This window comes from Choristoneura fumiferana, chromosome 14, assembly GCF_025370935.1.
Source record: "Choristoneura fumiferana chromosome 14, NRCan_CFum_1, whole genome shotgun sequence".
Lineage (NCBI taxonomy): Eukaryota > Metazoa > Arthropoda > Insecta > Lepidoptera > Tortricidae > Choristoneura > Choristoneura fumiferana.
In genome coordinates, this window is record NC_133485.1 from 9,287,411 (window position 1) to 9,312,434 (window position 25,024).

General features: G+C 36.2%; 1 protein-coding gene and 1 long non-coding RNA gene across 2 annotated transcripts in view; one reads left to right on the top strand and one right to left on the bottom strand.

Moving 5' to 3' along the window:
• Positions 1–25,024, bottom strand: part of LOC141434980 (membralin-like) — a 131,127-nt gene that overhangs the window by 98,222 nt on the left and 7,881 nt on the right. Inside the window, exons 4-5 of the mRNA XM_074097475.1 lie at positions 19,725–19,782; positions 5,407–5,490 (exon numbers count right to left, since the gene is read on the bottom strand). Coding sequence (XP_073953576.1) covers positions 5,407–5,490; positions 19,725–19,782 — 142 coding nt within the window. The remainder of the gene's footprint in view (positions 1–5,406; positions 5,491–19,724; positions 19,783–25,024) is intronic.
• LOC141435072 (uncharacterized) lies at positions 1,322–2,573 on the top strand. Its single transcript, XR_012452107.1, has 3 exons — positions 1,322–1,674; positions 2,001–2,047; positions 2,372–2,573. It is a non-coding gene; the product is annotated as an uncharacterized lncRNA (long non-coding RNA).

Below are 25,024 nucleotides of genomic sequence, written 5' to 3' on the forward strand. Positions count from 1 at the left end.
TTTGGCATACTTATGTAAATCTGGTCGCAATACAATAATCTGGTAGTGACATCCTTTTAGTCCAGCCAGGATCGTCTCCGCAGGGCGAAACTCCTCCACGGTTGACATCGACTTGAAATTTGGTACGGAAATGTAGTTTAGATCACATCGCAAGTACAGTCAACAGAAATTACAGCCAGCAAAAAAGCTTGTAATCAAAATGAAATTTTGAACAAAAATCTTATTTTTTTTTTTAATGTAGACTGGGCTAAATTTTGTGCCGCTGAGTAAATATTTTGGACACATCATCGAGCATATAACCAATACAGTAATAACACAGGTTTTTTTATTCTAAAACTCATTAATAATCCGTGTACAAAGTGATTATTTGCGTTTTTTTGCAACTGCAGTAGATCGCTGGGATCGCTGTCAGTCAACAAAAACTACTATTGGGCATATACACATACCTACACAAACACAGATATACCATAATACTACTGTTAGGATATAAATTATTTCATTAGCCTTCGGTGTACCTGAACTCATTCTGTCGAGTTTCAGAAATTTAGTCTTGACTAACAAGTTTCTAACGTCGTCTACGTATAATAATTTAGAATGTAGATGATATCGATATGCTGTCAAGTCAGAAATTGGTTTGAAAACTAATTTTAAACAGAAATTTCTCAAGACACACGAAAGATATGAAGTGCAAAGAGGTAAGACAAGACGTGCGGCCAGAGCGCGGTATAACAAATTCACAATCTGAGTTGGTATAATTGAATCGTCTGCGGGCCTCAGGACAGAGTGACGTAGATAATAGAGCTTATTAAATATGCCGAATCTCTTGGCTGCTGGGAACGGATTGAAAATAATCGCTTTGGCAGACAGTTTTAGAGTTCACGAGATGCCGGGACGACCGGCGAGCGCGAGCGATACCATCGCTGGAGACAGATTGAAATTTTAAATTCGTAACCTCTCCGCATTAAGAAACTGAAAGAAAGATTGAGAACGTCAAAAAGAAGCTCGCTCACCATTGATCACTTGACGAAAATTAAAAATACCAAAAAAACATACTGGAGCTCTAAGGCGTGTTCGGACTTTACCCACATACTATTCTGTTAATGCAATGGTACAGTAGGTAGGTTACGGTAGGTAGGTAGGTAGGTACGTATCGTAGGTACACAAAGCGCGGTCGGATTTGAAAATTGTGAGAAGCCGTATGACGGCGGCCCGACTCAACCGGCGATATTAATCAGACGATATGCAATGCGGGCGCACACGTGCTCAACTTCAAGATTAGAATTTCTGAGCGAGCTCGTAACAATAATTGAGTCTGAGGAACTGCTGGTCGTGGTACAACTTATTTCGGAACGCGGTGGATACTATTGCGCAGGACAAAATTAAACCAATTCTGTTACTTCGTTTTAGTTTACCGTTTGCTGTTGTATTTGTAGCCAGTACAGTCGAATTCATAAACTTGCGAGAAAAAATTCAATCAAAAATATCTGAACACGAGCCTACGCCGTTAACAATAGTCGGGTTCATATTTTTTTGATAAAATGTTTGCTCACAAGTTTATGAACTCGACTGTACGTAGGGAAAATTTATGTTATAAGTACCTATAATTTATTTAGGTTTCGTTTTTTTTTTTGTTTTTCTAAATGTCATTTTAACTGGAGGAACTATCTTTAACGGGTAAGTCCGCCTTTGTATATCTGTTATGACGTGTAACCTTTTGATTTCCTGTATTTTATATAGGTCAAAGTGCATGCATACATATATCTAGAATAATTCATGCAAGCTGCAAAGCCTAAAAAGCAAAAAGAAAATTCTATTCACTAAAAAAACGAGGAATGAAAGAAATGATTGGTTGTATTCACTAGAAATACCTACTGATAAATATTTTACTAAGAAAAATCATTCCCGTTACTTGGTTGTGAAATCAATTTGTAGAAGTGCCTTTTGTTGAAAACAATTGCGAAATGAAATTGTAAACTAAATTATAATGGAAAATGTTTCAGGCTTAACTTCAGTTCCTGTGATTCAATTTGAAATGCTTATTTTCTTGGTAAGGAATAATTCTTTAGTGGATAATATTAAATTAAATTTACAGTATCTTAGACTACATCTACAATTTTTAGCGCAGAAATCATTTGCCTAGATAATTACAACAAAACCTCGCACGCTGCGTCATTCATACTTATACTCGTGGTGGCAGGAATAAATAGATACCCACCAAAGTGGCATTTGAAGCCATTGGCAACGAAATAATGTGTACAAATCATTAGTATGCAAATACATGCGAGCAATTCCAACAACTCAATAGCAGTTGACGCCGCTTCACTTTGACGAGGCGAACGCAGTTTTACACTCACAATTTGTCTCGTTATAGCTGGAGCAAAAGGAGAATTCTAAGATATCAGAAATAGCAAACATCACGCCAAATTAGGTGTATCATTATTTTTGATCAAACAGTTGTTGATTGCGAGAAAATCTCTGTGCTATAGTGATTTGTTGAGGTCTAACAATAAAATATATGAGTTTCTTTTCGTTTTTACAACTTATTGTGCTATGCGCAAAAAGGAAACATTTTAATAGTTTACTCAAAAATCATGATATTAAACTCGTTTGCAAATATAGAACACCATCGTCGGTGAGATTGCCAATTTCGTTGTGATTTTTTTCATATATTATTTTTTGCACATATGGCTATTAAATTAAATGCTAAAATCCATATATCAAAAAAATGCATATAATGAAATTGGCAATCTCACCGACGCCATGTTCTTGTACATTGCTGCATGCGTGTTACATTTCTACCCCAACTAAGATGATTCTTACTTGTTACGCAATTAATACCTGAGTATCGATCTGCATAGTTAAGTTAAACAACTGTTATCTAGTTTTGCATGTAATTAAGTAACCAAGTAAATGAGGACAGTAAATGAATGATTGGGAGACCAATTAAGCATCATAAACCATTATGAATAGGGATGTTGACTCCACCAATCAACTAACGTACTTTTTATGAGCTGTCACAACACAATTCTCCCATAGAGTTTGAATGGAAATAGCAACATATGACGTCATTTGTTCGCCAACTCAATCAACTAACTATTTATTTGTTTTAAAGCAACAAAAAATCTAATTTTGCAGTTAATCGAAAATTAATCTATTTTAATAAAGCGTTTTTTTTACTGGAGTCGTGTCTTCGAATTATTTTTTAATAGTGTCAACATCCCTATTGATGACCGTCACACACCTAGGAAGTTCTTTAGTTTTTAAACTAGGTACATGAAGCAAGAGCAAGAGACATAATGAAACTACATATATAAAATAACGAAATGATAATAATCATAGAAAATCAGCTTGAAGAGCTCCTTTATTCAGCGGAAACGCAGCCTCGTGGCACAGCGCAATTCGACAGTAGGGCTACTCCGAAACTCGAAACTCGAAGTTCGTGTCGTGCGGTTCCTCTCGCTCTCGTATTAAATAGTATAAGTGTCAGAGGGACCGCACGACACGAACTTCGAGTTTCGAGCTTCGGAGTAGCCCTGCAGGTCTTTTACATATTCGACGGGGAAGCAAGTAAAGGACCCTGGACCTAAAGTAGGGAAAATGTCGTTTCAGTTAAATATCCTGAGATTTTGATATGTTATAGATTTCAAAATCCTGAACAAAATTCTCTAAAAACTAAACTGAACTCTGAAAGGGACTCGGAAACGGAGGTAGCACCCTTGGAGACTTTTGTTCAGGACTTTGAAATCTATGTCATATCAAAATCTCAGGATATTTAACCGAAACCAAATTTTCCAAACTTTAGGTCCGGGGTCCATTGTAAAGGTAGTCAAAAAAAAACAATACATGGGCAAAGGCACGGCTGTGAGTGGGCGGCCTGGAGGCGCCTGCGAGACGCAACAGATGCCCCGCCCCGCCGTCCCGCGCGCAACAGGCGCCGGCCGCGCCGAACCGCGCCCGACTTACTTGTTGAATCGACCGACCTACTAACATCGAGACGATAGACACGAGATAAATGTTCGCGATACTAGTTAGGCTAGTGGTATGGTAGATGAGCCCGCATGGTTCACGTGCTTGGTTATCTTTGTACACGGAAGTTGTAGCTTTTTTTTATAAAAGGTTTATACGACAATTTTAGAACTTCAGTTAATTTGCATTATGTTTGGACGAGTATATAGCCAATATAAAAAATAACAACTATGTAAAGTAAATTTAATAAAAACCGTCAACTCGAATTCCACCTTTTTTGTCCATTCCTACCTACATCATTACTACTTTTATAATTAGTCATTTTTTTACAATTATTTTAAGAAAATTTGCAACGGAATAATACCGAACACTGAATACTAGGTAATACCGAAAACAGCTGGGTGGTTGAAAAAATGCTGCAACATAACATCATCAACATAGTTGTTTAAAACACGCGTTACATAAGCTAGCTACGCTACAAAACTATACTTAGTAATTTTTTTATAATTAGGCAACAAATAGTAATAAATAAGTTAGGTCAAATCATAAACTGTACCTATACATTTGAACCGAAATAGTTTCCGATTTTAACAACACAGGAAAGAGGTCCTCGTAACCTATTTTAAAATCCAATAACCCAGCGTTAAAGTGGAACTATGTCAACAAAAAGCCGAACGTCCGTCGGCACGCCAACCTCGATACAGGATAGGCCCAATCGACCCATTTCCGCGAAAACTCACGGTACAAATATAGACCTAAATGAAAAGCAATGACTGGGCACATCGCAGTTGACCATCGGGAGATTTGGGAGTAAGCTCACCTCAACCGCGCTTTCTCAGAGACTCGTGTAACGGAACGCTGACATCGCCAGCACTCAAATCTATAGCTTTACGAACCCGTAAGTATTTTCTTTCAGAAGGACGTCGTAATATTTAAATAAAAAAATTGATTGAAGTTCATACATAATGGCAAAAGCAAAATTTTATTAGGAAACAATGAGAAAAAGGTATCGTCGTAAATTCACAACCTCGCCATCCTAAACTTAATCGCATGACGTCTAACCGCGCATTTCTCCGTAGCATAGTTTATATGATACAAAGTAAAAGAACCATATAATAGTTCAAACTTTATGATAATTCCGGCTTTTCAATTTCAACACGTTGCCAGTTGCAAAGTCAAGGTATCAAAGGTTTTGCATCGTGAAACGTTTAAGCGAACTTATTCCGAGGAGCGTGAAAACCATGAAAGCGACTGCGAACGGCATGAGAGCTCGCGACGCGTCAAGTGCGCGACGAGTCGTCACTCGTTCAGACTGTTAGTACGCCGCATGCACTGCTTTACTCACGAGTGCTCTCGCATCCGTACTACTAAATCGTTAATATCTCAACTTCGTGACATATGAGGTAAACTATGGTCATGCATATGGATACAAGCACTTACCGACTAATGCTAAAATGACAGTTAGCAGTGGTGCAGCGGGGAAGGACACGGTCACATTAAACTCAAGCATCTGGAGTAGGTCCACTGAAACAAAAATAAAATGTTAGAATTATTGAAATGAGAGCGTGTTTCGTTGAATTAAAGCGTGGTGTAAAAGGAAGGATTGTGAAAACATAGCAGAGGAGTATTGCAGACATTGCAGACGATGTGGCGTGACATAAATTTAATTTAAAGTAAGTGTTACGACGCAGGGCTGGTTGTCGGTGGCGCGGTACGCGCGGAGCGGCGAACCATAAGCCGCGCTCTAGCAGCCCCCCCGAGATGCGCTTGCGACGACTCGCACGTTAACGCGATCAAACGGCTGCCGTATGAATTTTTCATGCCGCACGAGAAGTAATGGTGTCGCTCGAGACATCGGATCATTCTTTACGATCCGACAACGGAACTGTTAAAAATATACGGTCCATCCATTCCAGTGCCCGTTCTGCTTTACCAACCAGTGCCTAATACGGCTAACTCACTCGGATAATTCGGACTTTGTTTTAAATCCACTTTCACATTTCAACGTGATTCCATTTGGGTAAGCTCAGGGATTACGTGCATAAAGTTTTTGGTAAAAATAAACGTGCGGTAATTAAATTATATCCACCTTTTAACGGTCTGACAATCTGAAAGCCAGTTAATAAAAACCAAATTCATTTACTAACGTAAAATATATTAATTGTAAAATTTAAAACACATTAACGGAGAGGAAAAAAGATCTTCCAGCAATTTATTACACACATAGGTATTATAAAGCCCTCTCGATATTGCTGGAACCCTAAAAGGCGAAAACGTCCAGCGGTAGCATCAAGTAAATAGGATTGGGCGAGGCCGAGAGTGACGCTCCATTTTCGGGAGTTTTTCCAACAGTCAGATCCGTAATAAGATAAAGGATTTATCGTCTGTTCGTTAGCATAGTTCACGTGTGCTCAGCCAGTTCGGCGAAGCTTTGCGGCTACTTGTTTGCTCGTGATAGGATAATCCCGATAGGTAAAGTTCCCAGTCCGAAGGCGCCGCTCCCTGTCGCTACGTCTTTTGATGTCGCTTGAGGGAGACCGCGCGATGTGGGGGTCAAAGAGCAGAGTATCTTCACCATTTTGAAAAACAAAGCAAAGTTAAGAAGTTAAATGCTTAAAACCGTGTCTTTATTTTAGCATTTTCAATTAATTAGTTTTCTAATTAAACAATTCTTAATGTCTTGAAAATAGTACTGAAATAGAGACAGAGCTACTGCTGACAGAAATACGGTCTATGTGAAGATAAATGATGTGAGCTGCGCGAAGACTAAAATACTAAATAAAAAGACATAATTTAATTAGAAGAACGTTGATTTTGTCTTACTCAATAAAAAGCTTTAAATCCGCATTAAATTTGATCATCGTTACTTCAAAATATAACAAAAAATTTAACCGACTACAAATAAAAAAACCGGCCAAGTGCTAGTCGGACTCGCGCACCGAGGGTTCCGTACAAGTAGTAACTTTAAAATTATTAAAAATATTTTTAGTAACTAAAAATTTACGGTTTTCGCAATTTTTCCTTTATCTGTGCTATAAGACGTTGCTTCGTACCAAATTTCAAGATTCTGAGTTCACGGGAAGTACCCTGTAGGTTTTGATTCCCTAGCGAGTATCGAAAATTTGCGGATACTTGCGGCATAAACGCGCTGTATCTTTTGATTGCGTTGGCTTAAAAGTTTGATTTTAGACAGCTCCAAGTGACAGTAGAGCTAAGTATTTGATATAAGTTTCAGCTTGATACCTCCACGCGTTCCTGAGAAAAAGGGTCTTGACAGACGGATGGACGGACGGACGGACAACAAAACGATCCTATAAGGGTTCCGTTTTTTCCTTTCGAGGTACGGAATCCTAAAAAGCATGAAAATAATTTTCTATCAGTCTGAAGTCAGTGCCTCAGCACAAGCCAGCAGGAGTGGAGCTATAGTCGTCAACCTCACCTACATACCTACATAATTATATATATAATCACTCCTTCTGGTTCGTGCTGAGGCACCGACTTCAGACTGGTAGAAAATTATTTTCATGGTTTTTTTGTAGTCGGTTAAATTTTTTGTTATAATTTTTTTTCCCGATGTTTAGTGTAAATACCTAAAAGATCTAAGATACAATAGTTCAATGTCAACTGGTCGTCACCATTTACGAAAGATTCCTTTTCCCGATACAGAGACGTTCGTTATTGAGGAGTTCTGGTGCTTCACTACCCATTCCATTTCACCATATGCATTACAAGGAGCATAAATTGCTTAGCAACTGTGTTAAAGTAATTGAAATTCAACCCGTGAAGTACTTGTTACTGAGTAGTAGCTCCGGTGGTCAAATGTGGTCTACATTATCAGTTCCACTTAACCTAATGATGATTTTCAAGAGTAACACATCAGACACACGAACGAAAATAAAAAAAAAAATCGGTTTATAAATGACAGAGTTCTGAGGTAACAAATATAAAAAAAAAATACAACCGAATTGATAACCTCCTCCTTTTTTTGAAGTCGGTTAAAAATACTAACACACTTGTGTGACATCGAAATGACAATTTAATACGAAGAAAAATTTCACGTCCACGCACTCAAGGCTTATACGCCTGTCTGAATATGTCACAGTTAATGTGAACCAAAATGTGAACGGTACAGAGATAATAAAAACATACACAGCTATTTCCGGCTACTGTGTCATCCCATTTATTTTACTCGAATGTATTTTGCGCGAACAATAGTTCATTTGTAGCCGGAATCTGTGTTAAGTTTCTTTGTGGTAAAACATCAGTAGGTACATTTTATCAATGAATTTTATTTTAAATTGCTTGCGAAATTAACACAACATTGGTTAGTATAACATTTTTCATATTCTAGCGAAGAGTCAAAGAAAATTCCACCTTTAGACTGCGTGCGGTTTTTTCCCAGCTGTCAGAACAGATTTGTTGTTGCAGATAAGCTTTAATATTTTCAGAGGAAATTGTAAATCGCATCGTCGAACGCAGTGTACTCATTCATCATGTGAAATTAATTTTACCCTCGCTACCTACTCCGTTCGCGATTCGTTCCGTTTTGCAGATTTCTGCAGCCCGGATTCATATTACCGTGAAGTATTGATAGCAGAAACCGTTGACGATATTAAAACTCGTGAAATACTATACCTACACATTTTTCTTATTGGCTTCTTAAGTAAAGTAACATCGAACTCGTAATTAATCTAACCGGAACTTAATTTTGTTTTGCTGAAGAAAATTCACATTTATTTAGTATTATTGCCGATATACAAAGCGAAGATGAATCTGAAGTGTTCAGAAAGGTTCTTGACTTGAGATGGTGCGAGCTGTAGACATCTATACTTGATAGAAGGGAACAATGGAGTAGGTAAGTAAATAATTAGCATTAAATCCTGCTTCAACATTATTGTTAGTACGTTTAAAAGGTAAGCGGGCATCAAGCGGCAAACGACGAGAGGCGAGTAGCAAGCCAAGCAAAGAGGCGCCTGTTACGGTTTGCCCTAATTAGCAAGAAACACGAGAAACGAAAGGAAAAATGAGCTGTTCTGGAGATATCAACAACGGAAAGTACTAGCTTTTTAAAGAGGGTTGAGCCACACGGAATTATCACTTTCCGCGATACTATAGGTTTCTGCTTAGTCTTTTGGAAATTAGAGTTTAAAATCGAATCACATAAAAAGATTGTTAGCAGAGATGGATAACTCGATACTAAGTAGTTAATTTACCTCAACTTTCGTTGCCGATAGCATGTTCAATATGACTGAGCAGTTCCAATACAAATTCAAAATTAGCAAGACCATGAACAGCGAGAGCAGTCTCAAAGGAACAAAGCAATAATACTAACGCTTGATTGTTGTTGTTTTGTTTATAGTGCACTGAAAAGCAATTTTCTGTTCTATCTCTTCAATGGCAACTTAATATATAAATAATATAGGTACTATTAATACTAACTATTATTAACCTTACGTACGTATCCTTTTGTTGTAAGTAAGTAAATCTTTATTTGCTAAAATACGTTAAAATAATTACATACAGCAAAAATCTCAGGTGTCTTAGAGCCTTTTACCTATTGCGGTTGAGATAGTGGACGACATGGAACATTTTTTTCATATTTCATGGAATTCGCTGCCTAAACAATAAAGACGATACAGAAAAAATGTACGTTAAGCTAAATGGCCCGTGGATTCGCTGCCATGCGTGGAAGAAAACAAAACTTAGCTAGCTCTCCTTCCCCAGGGTATTTAGAAAAAAATCTTCTTAGTGCTCTATAAAGAAACATGTCTACCAAATTTCAAGTCTGGAGCTAACTCCAATATTTTAGGTACCTAATGCGTTGTCTGTCAGTCAACCAGTTTAAAGGCAGAAAATACAGAGGCGACATTATATTATACTACACTAATATGTATAATAAAGAAGTATACTTTGCTGGTTTTCTCTGTATCTGTCTGTACGCAAGGGGTACTTTTTAGCCCGGAAAAGAAACAAACTTCTCGTTGGACGAAGGTGAAGTGCAGGTATAAATAAATAAATTGGCAACAAAATTAATCTGTTCATTGTGATCTGCAAAGCTGTTATAAGAAAACGGGCCTGAAGCAAACAACGTTAGGTTTTATTGATGTCGGCACATCATTATTATCTGCTTATTTTTTTTTTGCTCCGATACCTTCGCTAATACCTTCTTACTGCGTCGGAAAATTGCGCTCCATTTGAGAGCGAATAATTGAACAAATTACATCGCAAATCGCCTTATGGAAAGAAAATACTGCAAATTAGATACTTAAAGGATTTTCAAACCACCCAATCTAAAATGGTACACTGGGGTTCTTTACAAAAAAAACTAATTTAGAAGAATTTTAGTTCTCAGGCTCTAATTAGGTACCTACATAACTTTCTGGATTGATCGCAGTGTTCAGAAGTAATATGAAGTCCATACCTACCTACTACGAGCCATTTTGTTCTAGGTATCATCAGATTAGCCGTAGGACGTCCACTGTCGGACATAGGCTTCCACCTGCCGCATAGAGTTAAATTTAATTTGCTGTTTTTGCATTTAATCTGTGATGTGACAAAAACACGCAGTGAATCATCTCATCATTATTTCATATCATAAGTGATCTCCGTCATTCAAAACAATGGTATTTATTACTCTTCGAAAGAAACCGTAGAAGAAGCCTCCAGAATCGAGTACTATGTACATTTTCATGTTTGTAATTTTTCCTTTTTAGGGTTCCGGAGTCAAAATGGCAAAAACGGAACCCTTATAGTTTCGCCATGTCTGTCTGGCTGTCCGTCCGCGGCTTTGCTCAGGGACTATCAATGCTAGAAAGCTGTAATTTTGCACAGATATATATATAAACTATGCCGACAAAAAAGCACAATAAAAAAAAATTTTTTTAGTGTACCTCTCATAGACGTAAAGTAGGGTAATTTTTTTTTCTCATCGAACCCTATAATATCGTTGGATAGGTCTTTTAAAACCATTAGGGGGTTGCTAAGACGATTTTTCGATTCAGTGATTTGTTTGCGAAATATTCAACTTTAAAGTGCAAATTTTCAATAAAATCGAGTGCCCCCCCCCCCTCTAAAATCTAAACCGGAAATTTGAAAAATTCAGAATAGTAGTAAGTATAACAAACTTACAAGGAAAACTATAACGGTAAGTTTGCTTGAGAATTATTAGTACTTTAAGAGTGAATAGCAGCCTAAAGTATAAAATATACCAAAACTTGGAAGAATCCGTATAATATACGAAATCTTTAGAAAAGTATTACTTAACTTTTTCGTAATGGCTACGGAACCCTATTTTGGGCGTGTCCGACACGCTCTTGGCCGGTTTTTTTTTCCTTAGTATTTTAAAATGTCCCACTGCTGAGCAAAGTCCTCCCCTTTTTTCCGTCATTCGTCCTTATCGAGAGCATGCTCTCTTGCCACTTGATATTCGTCGAATAATCATAATCGGCATGACTTCATGACCTCTTCGGTCTGCCTCTACTTCGATGGCAATCCCACAGAACGGAATTTTTACTTTATTTGTGTGTAATTATTTTGCGTATATTTGGTTGCGTTTGTGTGTTTTTTGTAAAAGTGGCTAAATGTCTTCTTTTTCTCTTTCTTCTTTCTTGAAATAAAATAAATAAATTGATGAGAATACGTAATTGATTTTGCTCCCGATAATAATCACGAAAATCTCGAGTGCAAAAACTCTTCAAATAATTCGACAACATCATTCATTATATATTTCAGACAATACGTAGGTACGGTTATAGGTGCTTTAGCATCGAAATCATTGGGGATCGGAACTCAAATCAGGGTCGCTCGATTTTATATAAAAGTAGGTGGATTAGATACGCTTTGAATAAAAAAATCCCAACCCAAAACAAGAAAAGCTTATTAGCAGAAATTTAAAGATAGGGTTGTTTTATTTTCCATTCGATCATCCATTAGCGACAAGGGATGAAATGTTTTTAAGCTTTGAAGAATTAAAAACATCTGTGTTAAATTCCGAATGTCTTGTAAAAAATAGATCGGTAAAAAATACCTTCCAGTTCCCTCGTAGAACTCTTAATTATCTCTAAGATAGAAAAGTTAATTCCGATATTTAATTATGCAAATGTTAAAGCCTTTTTTTCTTCCCTGTTCCTCCTGCAGAAGCCCTTTTCAGTTAATTAAGGTAAGTGAGACGAATAGGCTTATTATTTTTGCGGAAGTTCAGCAAGACTTCACTTTAGTGCAATAGCTATAGCTATTTACTTATGAATTAGGCATGTAATAAGTTTCTGTTAAAAATATTATTTTGAATACAAGCTTTCTTTGCTGATTGTTATCATTCAACCTACGTATGTAAAATTTAAAGTCAATACGCCCACTGGAAGTGGATCAAAATGAACTTCCAAGATTTGAAACAAACAAATAAGTAGGTACACGAGATAAAGCCGGCAACGGACCAATGACTCTCCTTGAGTAGTTGGTACTCATGGGCAGTGGTGTTCATTTCTCTCGCAGTAAAAAAAAAAAAAAGAAAGTTAAACAGTCCATACTAATCCATACTAATATTATAAGCGCGAAAGTGTGTGTGTTTGTATGTTTGTCCGTCTTTCACGTCGAAACGGAGCGACGGATCGACGTAATTTTTGGCATAGAGATAGTTTATTGGCCAGAGAGTAACACAGTAGGCTACTTTTAATCCCGGAAAAATGCATAGTTCCCGAAGGAAGAGCGCGCGATAACCGAATTCCACGCGAGCGAAGCCGCGGGCAAAAGCTAGTTGCTTATAAATGGCCCTTCACGAAATATATAGTAAAAAAACGGTCCAATAGGGCATATTAGGCAAAGCTCTGCGCAGGGGGCGACACAAGCACAAACCGTAAAGAAACAGCCATGACAACGTCAGTTCTCTTTATATTTTGTCGCCATGACAGATCATGACCAAAGAGTATTAATACCTATAGAAATCATGACATATTATAAGTAAAAAAATAATGATATTTACATCGATAGTAGCGATAGAGCTATATTTCCAAAAACTTAATTGAAATAATATGATATTACGGCATCCTGCGGCCATTTAAGATACTCAAAAAACATAAACCATAAATATATGGTATGTGCTAGTGCTGCACTCTGACGGGATAAAATTGCAGTAATATTCCCTATTGCGGCCACGCTAGTTCCGTACTACTTAACATTCGACAAATATTTTATATTAACTTCTGATCGACTATTACTCGCTAACGCATTCACTGCCACCTGACTTCCACAGGTGCCACCGACGCACATGTGCGTTCAAAATGTATGAATAATTTTGACAGCGGCACTGGGCCAAGTTCCGAAAACGCATATTTGCGTCGGTGGCAGTGAACGCGTTAACTTTAAAGCCTACTGAGCCGAGATAGTTTATTTTTATTTTTCTTATTATTTAAATGAAATTTAACATGCACTATCTATTATGATTTTTTCCACATCGTTTAATGCAACATTTAAGCTAATAAGAGGTGGCGACACTTGACCAACACTTTGTTAGCCAACACTTTAATAGGTCCTTGCCCAATCCCAAACACAATATCAATTTTGGTTTCTAACTTACGTCTGATTATGAGTGTTCGCTTAAACAATGTAATTTTTTCTTAATTATCGTAGAACCAAAGCACTAGCAAATATAGAAATCGAAACCATTCGTTGGGTATGCCACTTGTCTCGCCACACAGGCTATGAGTGCTGCGGTTTGTTTGACACATTCCGAACGGTGCGGTTATTTTGTATTTTATATCGCCACGCATCACGGTATTACTACATAAATAAATACGCACACGTTTTCATTTAATGAAATTAAGTACTTTTGATTTTAAACGGCCGAACACGTTTAGCCACTGAAGTAGTGTCATAAATAGTCAAGACTAATTAATTACACATGACACAGTCACAATAACATTGCGCACATGAAATTAAACAGGTACTGTTCTAACTCAAAAATTTGGGGCTTTTGTATTTAACTCAAAAGCCCCAAAATTTTGAGTTAGGACAGTAGGTATTTGATTTCATGTGAGATTGGTCTATGCGTTAGTTTTGAAAGCAAAATCCTTAAAAAAATCGGCCAAGAGCCTGTCGGACACGCCCAGGATAGGGTTCCATAGACAATACGAAAAAATCAAGTAATATTTTTCTAAGGATTGCTTTGTGTACGGAATCTTCCAAATTTAGGTATGTTTTACACCTTTAGGCTGCTATTTACTCTTAATAATAATTCTCAAGCAATATTAGCCGCTACAATTTTCCTTGTAAATTTGATATATTTACTACCATTCTGAATTTTTTCTACCCAACAGTAGATTTTAAAGGGGGAGGGGCACTCAATTTTAATGATTTTTCCTCTTTAAAGTTGAATATTTCGCTAACACATCACTGAATCGAAAAATCGTCTTGGCAACGCCCCAATGGTTTTAAAAGACCTATCCAACAATACCCCACACTATAAGGTAAGTCGAGAAAAAAAAATCACCCCCACTTTACGTCTACCTCCCATAGAAAATCCTCCCAAATTTTTTATTTTTATTTTACCACTATCGACGTGACTGATCTGTATATTCATGCCAAATTACAGCTTTCTAGTACTAACGGTCTCTGAGCTTAGCCACGGACAGACAGACAGACAGACATTCCGAAACTATAAGGGTTCCTAGTTCCTAACTACGGAACCCTAAAAAAGGTCTTTTTACTCTTCTAAAACCACTAAAAATACCAGCAACTACTATAAATTGTTTATCATAGGATAGTCAGCCGTCATTATAACCTTAACCTCTCGTACAACTAGACACACATATCATGTGCCAAAGCTAAGGCTATCTTTTTCCATTATTATTCCAATTTGTTAAAGTGGTATTATTTGTAATAAACGCGACTTCAATGCAGTGTTTTTTTTTTAACTTCTGACATAAGAGGGATTAACAGGTGTTTTTAGGGTTCAGTCCTCATAATGATAATGTAGTAGACACGTAACAAATTAAGAACAAAGTCATCATAAATGCAAAAACAGCTACAGTCTATTCAATATAGGAATGGACAGAAGGAAAATAGGTTCTTTATAATGCACACTTTAGGAAGTCCATTTATTTGAAAATTTTGATGTCAAAACTTAATTCTAATCAAAATATCGAAGACGTCAATCTTACTTTCAATTATTCATTAACTAACTGTTGCCCGCGACTTCGTTCACGTAGAATCCGTTTATTGCTATCCCGCGGGAACTATGCAATTTTTCGGGATAAAACTATTCTATGTCCTTCCCCAGGACTTGTACTATTTGTATACCTACCCAATTTCACCTAAATCGGTTCAGCGGTTAAGACGTGAAGCAGGTTGCAAAAAAACATACAGACTTACAAACTTTCGCAATTATAATTAATATTAGTGAAATTAACTTTGCTATTTTTCATATCATAATTTAAAAACAATAAAAAAACTATTCCTATGTATTTCGTTAAAAACAAAAATGTCTTCTTATAAAATAGGTACCTAAAGAGGCAGAGGTAAAGAACATTCTGCAAGAAACGGAACGTTTATAATATTGTTTAGTCATGAAAAATTTTGTACATTATTTATAGTTTTTACTCGCCAGTTTGGATCAAAATGTGATGACCTTTAATCATATACGAATAGTTAACTTTTCACATAGTTGTGAAGCACTGCACCAAATTTGATGAAATTTGGAATTGAAAAAAGCTTGAACTTCATAGCAGTAACTACGCGTAGAATATTTTTAAACAGGGAAGACCGGATGAGTCCACGAAACACAGTTATTCAAATTATGTATAAATATAAATCGAATTAATATTATGTAGCAAATTACGTATTAATACTGTGTTATTTTGTAAGTACATTACGTATTAATTAATCTACTTACAAACTAAACAAAATTACGACTTTATCTTATTACTTCTTTTATTCATCATCATCATCATCATCATCATCATTATTAAGACTACAAAAAATGTTTAGAGCCCCTTCTTCTGTGACCTTCTAGAGTCCAATGTTATCCTGAATGGACTATAAGTGAGTAACAACAGTGCTATCCTCAAAAAACAATTGTTAAGTATACCTATTTACTTAAAATTTTGATAATGCTTATATACAAAAATAGAAGAATACACTGAAAGTTGGCAGACATGTTTAAAAGCTGGTATGGACTAACATATACAAAAACTATGCAATTCTTATAATATTACATGTTTCATACGGGTCGAACTGATAACTTCCTTTTTTGAAGTCGGTTAAAAGTACACCTTTCTACGTGATGTTGAAATTCAAACGGCAGGTTTAGTAGGTAAACAGTCAAAGTTATGGACTTTTGAATTTATCGTTTAGAGTCACAACTAATCGGAAAATCTCTGTCCCGGTATTAACAAAATAGATCATGGCGACTAACAAGTTCTGATTATATAATCCTGACCGCAAATGTATTAAATTTTGGCTCTAGTTAATTATCATAATTGTTAAACCTGCTAATATTATTGTTATACAGTTTATGTTTTATACTTCGAACATTATTCTCTATTGTTTTCGTCTATCGTCTACACATCATTCTCGTATAATGTACCCGGTAACAATAAACTTCGTATTTCACCCTGCAAGCCTCTAGCAAGCAAGTATCTAGTTTATTTCAAGTTTTTTACATAAAACTGACCGTGATTGACCCCTATATCACCTGATGTACAGCGCAGATGAGGCTAAAGGTGTATCTCACTGGTTCAGTTACAGTACGTGTAATGAGTGCCAGCATATCATCAGCACTGTCTTTCACTTAAAGCATCTTTCTGGCTTTTTCTTCCAACAATCTTAAATTAAGAAGTACCTACTTACTATTGCCATTACGTGCGGTATACGATATACGGTATAGTTAAATCCGTTATTATCATTAAATAAAAAATATTTGGAAGCAGAAAATATATACCTACATATCTAAATAAAGGAAACTGAAGCCGGATTCACATTTATCTGTCGTGTTGTGTCGTGACGCATCAGAACGGTATCGGTTTCATACATTTTATATGGTTGCATTCACATTTATCTGATGCAATGTGTTGTGACGGCTCGTGTTGTGTCGTATCAAAGCTATAGAGAGTGAGAGAGACAGAGAGCATCACAATACAACACGACAAATATGTCAATGCGGCTTGATACTTCTATTCCTCATATAAAAATATCGTCAATATAAGGTAATAGACGTGAACATCTAATAAAAAGAATTTGAATCCAAGACGAAATATTAGGTTATATCATATCTACGAGTGTACCTTTTTGGCTAATTACTTTTTTATTGCGTTTGTAATTGTCAGAACAAGGTTTGTACGAAAAAAATACCTTCAATAAATTTTTACGGATAAGTTAAATTTTATATTAAAAATCTTCAACGCCTGTAATATTAATTGTACGTGTTGGTGATATAAATAGATAAAATGATAATTAAGTATTTAAATTTTAAGAAAACAATAATAAGACAGCAAAATTTTCATCAATACGAGTAGTACATCAGTACGGAGCTGGAGTTAATAAAACAAATGCTGAAGAGCTCACAAGGTTCTATTTTTATGTGAAAATACTTTTTATTTCGTGATCTCCTTAAAGCTATATTTGTAGAAAATCTCTACCATTGTATTGAAGAAGTTTACCCAAAGGTTTAAAAGCGCAAAGCACCGATATTTTCAATAGCATCAAACAGTACAAAGGTGGACAATTACTAATCCGCTCACCAAGAATTCTCCCACAAAGTAGCTATTGAGAGCTTAGGTGTTCTCTACTCTATGGTCTACAAGTATTTTATAATCCCATCCTACTAATATTATAAATGAGAAAGTTTGTAAGTCTGTTTGTTTGTTTGTTACTCCATCACGTCTAAACCGCCGAACCGATTTCGATGAAATTAAGTATACAGGTAGTTTGCGTCCCGGGGAATATAGGATGGTTTTTATCCCGGAAAATCGATCAGTTCCCGCGGGACAGTGAAAACCGAATTCTATGCGGACGGAGCCGCAGGTAACGGCTAATTATAAATAAAGTTTCCATAACTAACAACAGTAGGTACTCCTGAAAGTGATATTTAATACAAACTTAACTCAGCAAAAAACGGGTAAAAGGATTACTGGGCATTTGCCGAAACTTTACTCGTTTGTTGGTACATTTTCACGGTTTCTATTTAGGCACGGATGAGTCGCCATGGAGACCAGTTAGATTCCATTGAAAAGACTTAGGGGAGACCGGGGATGGTTGACTATAGGATTAGGTAGACTAACCAGTAATAACTCGTCAATATCATGAGTTTTTCATCCACTAATCACGACTGAAGATTGCTCTCTGCGCCCCGCTTACTTGTGTGAAGTGCGCTGTCGCAAACGCGTATAGTTTAAATATGACAGCACGTGATGTATTTTTGTCTTTCATAAATATTTTTTTGCTTTCATATTTTATTATTGCACCTGTATATTTAATAACAATACAATACAATACAATACAATACAAAGACTCTTTATTGTACACCAGACATAGTAAGCGATACAGAAAACAAATTATTAAAATTACAAGGTGAGCAATAGGCGGCCTTATCCGGGCCTTAGCTATCAAGTATACTAATTCATTTATTACATCGGTTTTAACTCACCTAATAAACCTATGTATCGAAAAGTCACTTTTTCCTGATAAGTTGAAGATGGGCATAGTAAGAACAATATTTAAAAAAGGAAATCATGGCGATTTAAATAACTACAGACCGATCACAATACTATCGTGTATCGATAAAATAATAGTTATCGAGATAATGCTATAATAAGGATAATACTCTTCCACAGAATCGTAGCTGGTGCCATTCCCTCCTCAGTAACTCTTATTAGAAACACACGTTGAAGCATAATTTAACTTATTGAAGCATAGTTACGTAGAAATTTCAGTGAAAAGAGCAGCAATTTATTTTGTACGGGCTACTGTATTTTTAAAAGGAAAATCTAAAACAATCGCCGAATTGAAACACTTATCCGAAATACAGACCCGAAGCAAATAAGGAAGAAAAAAAATGAACTCTATCTGGCTAATTGTCGACGGATCAAAGTGGGGGAGCGCTAGGTAAATCCGACCCGTGATATTTTTATTTTTCAGTACCAAGTGGAGGTAGGGTGGGGGCGAGGCCGCGGGCGCTATTCGCAATTGTTATTATTACAAAGAGATTGCCGCTGAGCCGGCTCACGACTCGAGAATTTTTCGCCGAATTAATCTAACAGCCCATAATTGTCATTATTACAATGTGCCCGCTAAGTACGCTATAAGACTTTGGCACTTGCCGTGAAGCCACGCCACCTGCTTGCTAAACCATTATTAACATCGAATTTAAGCATACGCATACGCATAAAACAATATATAATAATAATATAATGCATATTATATAATACGCATTTGGGACCATTTCGTGACATACGCATTTTTATTTTATTCTATTTATTTTGACCATGTTGTCAGCAATAAATGTTTTCTTTCTTTCACTTGCGAGTACAGATTTGGCGTTGTATTGTATTGTATTACTCTTTATTGACTAAAAACACATGAAAATAACAGAACACAGGATAATAAGATGTACAACTTATCCCTTAAAGGGATCTCTGCCAGTTAACATTTGAACGATTGACAGTATATCATATCGTTATTATAGTTTTACTTAAATTTTTAGTCTTCTTGCAATTAAAATACTTGAAAATTTTGAAATAACTAAAAAAATAAAGTATCGACCAACTTACCTATGAAAACGAAGATTTGATGGTGGGCGTACCGCAGAAGCATTGAGATGGATACCGTCTGAAACAAATATTACACATTTTTAGAAAAGTCACTTTTTCATAACTACTTTGTTATAATCAGTTTGAGTAGGTCGTACTGAGAGCAAAATAATAAGAATTATTTATTTGCAAACATAAAATAAAAAATTATACAATTTGACAGGGTAAAAATAAGAATAAGGCAGTTGTCTCACCGCCAGCGAGGAAACGATTGGCTATCGACTATTTTCTCGCTCAAGAAACGAACAAAAGATATAAGATCCTATGTGAGTAATAGAGACACATATATTAATAGTTGATCGCTGGCTGTTCACAGTGTCTGCGAGAACTCGCTCTTACATCTTTTGTCGCAGCGACAAGAGCTATAAAACTCGCTGAGCTATAGATACTCGCTCAGCGATGTCAGCTTGGCGGCCGCCCCGCACGAGCGAGTCGAGTGGAGCGAGTAATCGCCCGTCGCACTCGAACACTCGCTTACAGTCAGCGACAAAACTACACTCGCTTCTCGCTGCTCACCCACTCGTTTCTAGTTCTCGCTCATCGTCGGCGGTGGGACAAGTGCCTCAAAGCAAGGTCTTGCGAAATCGCAAACCGGCCCAGCTCAGCATATTGTTGGCTGTGTAGGCCAACGTTGGTCTTCCGCTGTGACCGCTTCCTCGTGAAACTCGCTCGCTTCGTTGTGAAAACGTCCTTGTTGCATTTATTCTGCTAGGCATACTTAATGTCAGTTTAATGAGAAGGACCGCAGGGAAGAAAGCCCAGGAAGCAAATCGTCCGCAATTAAAAATGCCCTTGAAGCAAACGAAAAATTACAAAAAAAAACAAAAAGTGTCCCTGATGCATAATACACTATTTTTAAAGAAGAACAAATAAATACATTAATTTATGTTGTTATTTTTCGTTTTTATGTTTGACTATTTAAATAAGATGTGAACCCAACGGCCACTATCTAACTAATCGGCATTTACGAGTATTCTACCAACTGAGCTACGAGTCATCTCCTCAGTCCTTCGATCTCTCTCAAAATACATCTTGTAAAAAAACACGTCTAAAATAAATTGAAAATAAGACCTTTCTATGTAGGTAACATTACACATTAACAATATTCATTATATTATGGTTTATATCAATCCAATTTATGAAAAGTGTAAACAAAGACGCCATTTACCCGACCATAGACATTTAGTGATATGAAAACCTAGAACCTAGTGCAAAATCATCAATCTGTTCAGTAAATCGATTAATTTATTAATTGAACAGATCAAAGTACTTTTGTCTATTTTATTATGTATACTTACAATACTTGATTTAATTCCAAAACTGTTTATTCAATTATAAAAGCAGTAACTATTTTAATTTTACCGTAAGTAAATAAAAATCGCTATTAAATCGAGCATTAATCGATTTTCAAAATCCACGATCGATTTTCCACCATCTCTACGCTAGTCTATGCTACTACAGATTATACACATGTTTTATTCAAGAAATAACGTCAGATTTTGACGAAGATTTTTTAAATGAAAATTAAATATTGAAATCAGCTGAATTTTGGTGAAAAAATTGATTATAATTCTAGTTAAAAGACACGAATTATAGATGAATGTGTTATTGATGCGATCCACTGGGTGTTTATACAAGAATTTTGATAAAATCGGTTTGTTTACAATTTATACAGGGATGTCCCAGAAGTATACGTCACAGTGACAAAAGAGGTAGGCCAGCTCAAGAGGAACCTAACCAACCTAACATGACCCCAATAAAAGTTTCACGGTTTTCGAGTTATTACCGAAATAAAGATTTTTGGGATACTCCCCTTTGTCTTGACATTTTTAGTACCAGCATCGACATGGAAAGCTTTTAATAACATTTTTTAATGTGTATCGAATCGTGAATAGTTACTTCAGAAGTGTAGTGTGTTATTTTGTCAGTAACTACCGTAAAATGCTGAAAAACTTAAAATCTTGATTTAAGTTGTCTCAAAAACATTAATTTCAACTTTAACCATCTGCCATGAAAAAAAAATACTAGAAACGAAACAAATAAATAAACGTAAATAAATTAAAATGTTATGCAGATTCAGAAATGGTATGGCACATGTATCTTACTCCAAGAACATTAGACATTCTTATCACTTAGCGAAGCCCTATCGAACCAACTTAAAACTGGAACTCCGAAAGCAGTACCTGCTAAGTGGTACAAAAATGCTGTGTATAGCGATAGCTCATCTATTATCTGATACAATTATTTTTGCCAAATGCACGAAGGTTAAATATTAATTTTGTCTCCCTTTTCAAGGCTAGGACCGGATCCTAAAGAACCGGATAAAACCTAACCAAAAAAAAGTTGGAAAATCCCCAACTTTGTCACTTCAAAGTTCAATATTTCAAAAAGCGGCTGAAACGATTTTGATAGAATATGTCTTAGAACCATCGCTAGAAAACCTGCTTTCAAATAATAATAAAAACGCATTCAAATCGGTTTACGCGTTTAAGAGCTACGGTACCACAGACAGACAGACAGACAGCGTCAAACTTATAACACCCTTCTTTTTGCCTGGTGGTTAAAAACAGGTTTATCTTTCATTCATTTATTGGAATAAATTTAGTTTCACAATAAATGTTCAAATTGTCTCCCATGGACTCTCTCATCTTCTAATAAACCAGGCAGGTCGTTTTGCAAAAACTGTAAATAGTTTCTACCATTAAGAATAGGAGGCAACTCGACCGGTCCCACAATTTGTCGATTAAGAATTCCAGTCCACAAATTAATTTTGAATTGGTATTGAGACCGATCTTCTCGTTCTTCATGTGTCTGTGTTGGTTTTCTGTCTGCCAGCTATGGACGTTGTGTAAGTTGAAATATCCATCCCCTTTGCAAGCCGATTCTTCAGTCCACAATATTTCATTGAAATAAATTGGGTTTTAGAATATTTTAAATAGGCTTACGTTTGGCCTCAATCTCGCTTGATGGAAGGCGGAAGATGAGGCCTAAGATGGTACACGTTTGTCTAGAAGGTGTCTGTTCACTTTGACCTTAAAGATGTCCAGATTACAGCGTTAACAAATAATATTATCTAACGTTTTAACTTTCGTGATTTTCATTCATATTCATAATACCACCAACGGGACTTACCACGCTTACACACATGAGTAATATTTACCTCGACGTTTCGGCAACATTACAGACGAGTGGTCACGAGTAGACTGAAGTGTGGGGTGTCAAGTCTGCTAGCAGCGCGAGTCCTTCGAACTACCCTGTATTTTTGCAGTGTGGAGGAGGAGGAACTGAATGAACACACATTCTAGTATAAACGTAGCTATCATAAGGTCGCGGGTGAGCAAAGTAGGTGATTGTTTCAGTTCATTAATATGAACCTCGGCAAAGTAACGCCTGATTCAATAAATTAGTAGGTAATGTAACATGTTTTTACTTAACAGTGACGGCTTGCGGCATCAGCAAAGTGATAAGAATGCCTAATGGTATTTCAGTAAGATACATGTGTCATACCATTTCTGAATTTGCATAACATGTCTAATTTATTGGCGTTATTTGTTTGTTTCGTTTCTAGTAATTTTTTTCATGGCAGATGGTTAAAGTTGAAATTCTTATTTTTGAGACAACTTAAATCAAGATTAATTAAGTTTTTTCAGCATTTTACAGTAGTTACTGACAAAATAAACATTGCACTTCTGAAGTACCTATTCACGATTCGATACACATAAAAAACTGTTATTAAATGTTTTCCAAGTCGATGCTGGTACTAAAAATGTCAAGACAAAGGGGAGTATCCCCAAAAATCTTTATTTCGGTAATAACTCGAAAACCGTGCAACTTTACTGAGGTCATGTTAGGTTGGTTAGGTTCCTCTTGAGCGGCCTACCTCTGGTGTCACTGTGACGTGGTACTCTGGGACACCCTGTATAAATTGGATTGATATAAACCATAAATATAGAGACTCATTTCCTTAAAAAAAAGAAACATGATATTTTTTGCTAAAGATAATTCTTAGATTAAATAGTTAGTAGTGTGGAGTACAATTTTAACTGCGGACGTTTTGCTCCCATGACGTATTACGTTTCCAACGAGGACGTTTTGCTATGAGGACCTATCAATCCTAAAAGGTTTATATTTCATTAAAAGACTATTTTTCTGAGGATCATCCTAATTTTTTTATTTTTTCCTTGATTTGTGATGTAAAGGCTTATTTCTTGATAAATTTCTACATAACTCTTGTTCAATATTCTAACAAATTTATTCATTTGAAGGATAAAATCGGGCAGTAACTTTGTAAAAGCACTATGACAAGAGTTTATTTACATAATAGTATGTGTATTGATGAAATTCTGCACCAGTAAAAGACCAAATAACCGTATACGTTCTTGCAGAGACGCGGTTGACCGCAGACAATTAAATTAAACGTGAACTCTAAGCTACAATCTTTCGAAACGCTGCGGTGTTGCACAGGGCAATATTTAGCGATAGCACTGTTACTTAAATGGATTCAATCTGCACTAAGCGTTTCGTTAATGAAATTCAATCGCGCCGGTGCGGCCCAGGGAGCAAATGATGTGGCGAAAAGATTGATAGCGCAAGCGACGCCGTCCCTACCTCCGTACGTGATTCTACGCACCCATTCCGAATCGAACTTTGTTATAAGAAACAGGGTCGACAGTAAACTATTCATACGATTGCAATTTCAATCACAGTCATCTCCCACGTTGTTTATACTATATGGTATACTAGCTTTTGCCCGCGGCTTCGCTCGCGTTAAATTTTGAAGTGAAAATATAAATCCCATTTTATTCCCTATCCCGTGGGAATTTTGATAAATCCTAAAAATAGTTTTTAGCTGTTAGTATAACCTACTTGTTTACCAAATTTGAAGTCTAATAATTATAGTTACGGAAATAGGGTCATTAATTGAAAGTGAAATACAAATCCCATTTATTCACTATCCCGTGGGAATTTCGTAAAATCCTGAAAAAGGTTTTTAGCTGTTAGTTTTACCTACTTGCATGCCAAATTTGAAGTTTCTAATAATTATAGTTACTGAAATAGGGCCATTTCGAAGTGAAAATATAAATCCCATTTATTCCCTATCCCGTGGGAATTTCAAAAAATCCTTTCTTAATGCGCGTCTACACCTATTAAGAAACATATATTCCAAATTTCAAGTTTCTAGACCCAGCGGTTTGGGCTGTGCGTTGATCTATAAGTCAGTCAGTCAGTCAGTTTCTTCTTTTATATATATAGATAGGTAG